The sequence below is a fragment of the Drosophila albomicans genome, chromosome 2R (assembly GCF_009650485.2).
Source record: "Drosophila albomicans strain 15112-1751.03 chromosome 2R, ASM965048v2, whole genome shotgun sequence".
Taxonomy (NCBI): domain Eukaryota; kingdom Metazoa; phylum Arthropoda; class Insecta; order Diptera; family Drosophilidae; genus Drosophila; species Drosophila albomicans.
In genome coordinates, this window is record NC_047631.2 from 3,431,248 (window position 1) to 3,436,457 (window position 5,210).

Genomic DNA, 5,210 nt, shown 5'->3' on the forward strand with positions numbered 1-5,210 from the left:
CAAACAAGAAGCCAGCTAGCATGAACCTACTTCTTTTAAGGCTGATGGTGAACACGAGAGGCCCAAAGCAAATGCGACGGACTTTGATTGCGGGGGCCATGCGATCCATCGCTCAGTTCGCGGCACCAGTATGGGTACAAGCGCTGTATACCAGGAGCTACTGCCAAGGGCTGGAGTCAACTAACTGGTCTACGCGAGTTCGTGTCATCGGTGATGCAACCTCAAAGAAGGATGGAGAAGGCCGGGAGAGATTTGATGGAATATGCGGCGCTATGTCTCTTGTGAAGCATTGCTTCACGGCCGTCCCACAGGAGTTTCGCATTGCCCTATATCCTTAACTTAATATGTATGCATTTGAGTAGCAATAAAGGGAAAAAAATCACACACACACACATACATACATACATCCAAGTTGCGTTTGTGTCCAGTGCAAGCAAATTTCGGCAGTACGTGCATAAACACTTTGCTTTCCTCCAAGCCACTGCCGGCAAGCTCACTTGTAAACATATGTATGTACATATGTACATATGTATGTATATGCATGCATATATTTTCAAAGTGAGCAGTGTAAAACCGCGTTTTAGCTGCGCACAAAACACCTTGCATTTTTTCCTCCCAACCGGCAAATAAAAAGATAGAAGTAATTGGCTTTTTTACTCTAGTTTGGATGTATATATATAAAGGGTGATCCATTAAGTCCTTTTTTTTCAATAGGCTTTTTCGTGCATTTAACGCGTGACTCGTGTCAAGCTGTCATGACATTTCTATTCAGTAATGTTTGGGCAATCATCATGCAAAGACTCACACTTCAACAACGTCTCCAAATTATTCAGCTGTATTACGAAAATCAGCGTTCTGGGAAAAAAGTTATTCGCGCAATTCGTGCAACATATGGTGCGCATAATCGGCCTTCCGAGCCCACCATTGCACTATGGCAAAAAGTCCAGAATTGCGGCATTTTTACCATTTTTGAATATAGAAACATGAAACTTTAGATTTATAGTTGAAAGCAGTGGGTCAGAGAAATCCAATGTTCTATTAAACACATCAGGCGGCTGTTTTTTCCTTGCATGAGAAAAAACATATGGCGTTTGTACAATTTTTTGCGCTCTTCCGTCCCATTTTCACTGAGAACTCCTAGAAGAAGTACGGAGGTTTCCACAATTTAGTGCCAATGTACCAGTACTTTATACAAAATTTGAGACATTGGATACCACGTATAAGTATTAACGTATAATTACGTCAAGTACCTACTCTAAGTTTTGATGGGCATACCTCAAACTCACATTATGTAGCAATTAAAATTATATAAACACTTTTCAAAACGGCATGCAACAATAGCATTGAATTTTCTGTTTCATAGACTGCCTCAGTATACGTCAAGCGTTTACGACCAGGCTTTTCGCGTGGAACATAATCTTAAGAAACTCAATTATGAACGAGGATGCAAGCTATTGCGTAGGCTTTTCTGTTGCATTTTCGTAAAATAGTAAAATCCGAAAAACTGAATAGGCTTATTTTTTATTAAGTTTTGCTGAACATCAATCACATAATTCATTTTCATCGATATTTTGCAAGCAGCAGTTTGTTGGCGGTTTTTGTTGCTGCACAAATCAAGCAACGTTGAATAACAAGACGTAAATACAACTGCAACATTAAGTTTTGCCGTAAATCGGGCAAGAATGTTAACCACTATTTGATTGTTAAGAGTTTGGTTAATAACATTCAGCTTTAATATTGGCTCGACCGGCCTAGACGCACTAGTTACACTCCACAGAAACACAATACATTTGTTACCAGGGACCTAAAAACATACCAACAACACATTGCACGATTGGACAATATATCACATGTACTACAAATTTAGTGCGAATAATTAATATTACATACCTTGACGATTAAATTCCATATTCAAGCTTTTTTGTTTGCTTTAATATTTGAATATAAAATTGACAGAAAAAATCACAAACTTTGCATTATTTTATCGTTATCTCCTTAGTCTGTCTTTTTTTGCGTATGACATATTAGTGCCTATCATCTGCAGATATTTTATAGGCACTTCATAGTCGACGCAGCATTTTCCCATCCGTCACAATCCGATTCTCTATATTACAAAAAATGAATAGAGTATATCTTTTGCTTGAAATTAATACTTTACCTTATGCTTAGAATGCATTCCCTAATTTGGATTTGATTAGGTTAACCTGACAAATAGCCAGAAATCGCGTATGACCAGGGCAAACACAATATTTAGATGGCCACAGTTGCCAACTCAAAAAATCGCCGGTTTTCACCAGAATCTTTAAAGACCAAAATTTGTTTGTGTTGCTGATGTTGGCCCACTTGATCTAATTGAAATGGAAAGCGAGTGATGAAAATTAGCGTATTTCGAGAAAACAATCGATACGCCAACACATTTTCTGGATTGTTTATAAGCGACTTTCGTAAAGCTGCCACTTTTCCATATTTTGTACTTTTGTGTTAACAACACAAAATATAAAGTTGGGAAAAAGCCAACAAAATTTCTAAAAAAGCTAGAATTCCCGCTTTTCACAATTCCCGCAATTCATAAATTTTTCCCGCATTTAGCCTTCAAAAAAAGCCAGTTTTGACGGGAAAAAATCCAAATTGGCAGCACTGGCAATAATACTGTTTTTAATGATACCTTTTGGATGTATGGACTTGACGCATCTACATATGTATTGCATGGTTAGTGCTTAAAGGGTGAGCGTTTCTTGGATCCTATGTGAAACCGTTTGTGGCATAATTTTAAGAGTTGCGTTTAAATTTATCTTAAACGCACTGCCGGCTAAGATAAGATCTGGTTGACGCTCTGCGATGCAGCGTACACCACCTGCGAGGCGTAAGTCACCATGCGATAACGCAAATGCGACGAGTCTCAAACAAGTGGGCCCCCAGAAACGAGTCATTAAACTCGGTTGCAGCAACAGAGGCAGTGGAAACGAGAAAAGGCAGCAAGCTGTCAGGCTGACAGTGTCACCAACGCCCAAGCGGCAGAGAGATAGCGAGGAGGAGCCGAGCAAAACTAAATTTCGCGCCAGGCAAGTGGACTACTGTGGAGTCGAGAGTGCAGATAAGAAGAGGACTAGTAAGGCACGTCCGGACGCACTGGTGGTCAGTGCCAAAGGAGAGTTTAGTTACAGCGACGTGCTCTCCATAATTACGAAACGGCAGGATGGGAAACTACAAAATGTCGCTGATAGTGTTATCACTGCGCGAAGAACTGTCAAAGGAGATCATGTATTGGAACTCGGTGGCTCTGGGCTGGATAGTACATCAAAGCTGAAGGATGAAATTGAGAATGTACTGGGAGATTGCGCAGAGGTGCGAAGTATAACTCAAAGTACGACAATAGCAATACGTGATTTAGACGAGCTTACTCGACATGAGGAGGTGGTGGCAGCACAGCATACGCAAGCGGGTGTACCCAGCAAGGTGTGTCAATTAAAGAGCCTGAGAGCGGCTTACGATGCTACCAGCGATCGCGAGGTAGATCGTCCTTTACATTGTGGGGGCTCGAGTAGAAGGAGAAGCGAAAAGCTCTGAAGCATGCCATCAAGGAGAGCAAACGCAAAAGCTTTATCGCTCGTATCAACTGATCACGAAAACGATCTCGCTGCACAAAGAGTCTATGCCACGGGATGATGTGATGCACAGCATTGTCCGAGAGCTTTTTCCGACAACGGTTGGGGAGGTGGTGCGAAATCTTGATGACGCCACATCCAATACTAGCTCATCAATAGAAGCGGTTACCGGTAAGGAGATAATTAATATCGCTGGAGGCATGAAACTGGGGAAAAGCACTACAGCTAGCCTGTTCTCTGAGGCCGTAAATCTTCGTCCACATGTTCAATAAGTGTCTACAGGAGGCGGTATTTCCTAATATATTGAAAACACAGAGACTGATTTTGCTCCTCAAACCAGGCAAGAATCCGAGCGAACCTGCTTCATATCGGCCAATCTGCCTCATCGACAATGCAGGAAAAATGTTGGAGAGGATTATATGCATGCGTTTGGAGCGAGCTATCGCCACGGGAAGGGATCTATCGCCAAACCAATTTGGCTTCCGCAAGGCCAGATCGATAGTCGTCTTGGGCCCTCTTCTGTGGAATGCCATGTATGACAGCATCCTGAAATTAATTCCCCCACCGATTACGCACATGGTAGGATTCGCAGACGACATTGCAGTCCTTGTCGTGAGAAAAGAGCTGAAGCAGGCTGAGACGGTTTGCAATTAGGCAATTGCGATCATCCAGCAGTGGCTTGGGGCAGCCGGACTGGCCCTCGCGCCGCACAAAACTGAAGCCGTGCTGATCAGCAGTCGAAAAAAAATCAAAATTGCGGAGATAATGGTAGGATGCATCTCTATTGTCTCTAAAAGAGGGATTTAGTACCTGGGAGTGTGAATAGATACGAGACTCAGTTTTCGAGAGCACCTGAATGAGACAAACAAGAAGCCAGCTAGCATGAACCTACTTCTTTTAAGGCTGATGGTGAACACGAGAGGCCCAAAGCAAATGCGACGGACTTTGATTGCGGGGGCCATGCGATCCATCGCTCAGTTCGCGGCACCAGTATGGGTACAAGCGCTGTATACCAGGAGCTACTGCCAAGGGCTGGAGTCAACTAACTGGTCTACGCGAGTTCGTGTTATCGGTGATGCAACCTCAAAGAAGGATGGAGAAGGCCGGGAGAGATTTGATGGAATAGGCGGCGCTATGTCTCTTGTGAAGCATTGCTTCACGGCCGTCCCACAGGAGTTTCGCATTGCCCTATATCCTTAACTTAATATGTATGCATTTGAGTAGCAATAAAGGAAAAAAATCACACACACACACATACATACATACATCCAAGTTGCGTTTGTGTCCAGTGCAAGCAAATTTCGGCAGTACGTGCATAAACACTTTGCTTTCCTCCAAGCCACTGCCGGCAAGCTCACTTGTAAACATATGTATGTACATATGTACATATGTATGTATATGCATGCATATATTTTCAAAGTGAGCAGTGTAAAACCGCGACAACTTACGTTTTAGCTGCGCACAAAACACCTTGCATTTTTTCCTCCCAACCGGCAAATAAAAAGATAGAAGTAATTGGCTTTTTTACTCTAGTTTGGATGTATATATATAAAGGGTGATCCATTAAGTCCTTTTTTTTCAATAGGCTTTTTCGTGCATTTAACG

At 42.3% G+C, this 5,210-nt stretch overlaps 1 protein-coding gene across 1 annotated transcript; it reads left to right on the forward strand.

The window, feature by feature from the left end:
* The first annotated feature begins 3,652 nt into the window (after nucleotides 1–3,652).
* On the forward strand, nucleotides 3,653–4,259 carry LOC127565803 (uncharacterized). The gene is made up of 2 exons (XM_052006354.1): nucleotides 3,653–3,850; nucleotides 3,921–4,259. The coding sequence occupies exons 1-2, from the start codon at nucleotides 3,653–3,655 to the stop codon at nucleotides 4,257–4,259; spliced, it is 537 nt and encodes a 178-aa protein (XP_051862314.1).
* Nucleotides 4,260–5,210: the final 951 nt, after the last annotated feature.

Excerpts from the sequence above, each read along its gene's own strand:
- LOC127565803 (XM_052006354.1), top strand. The coding sequence starts at position 3,653 with ATGCCACGGGATGATGTGATGCACAGCATTGTCCGAGAGCTTTTTCCG. Across the intron at positions 3,851-3,920 it reads CTAGCCTGTTCTCTGAGGCC|AGACTGATTTTGCTCCTCAA; the intron begins GTAAATCTTCGT and ends TTGAAAACACAG.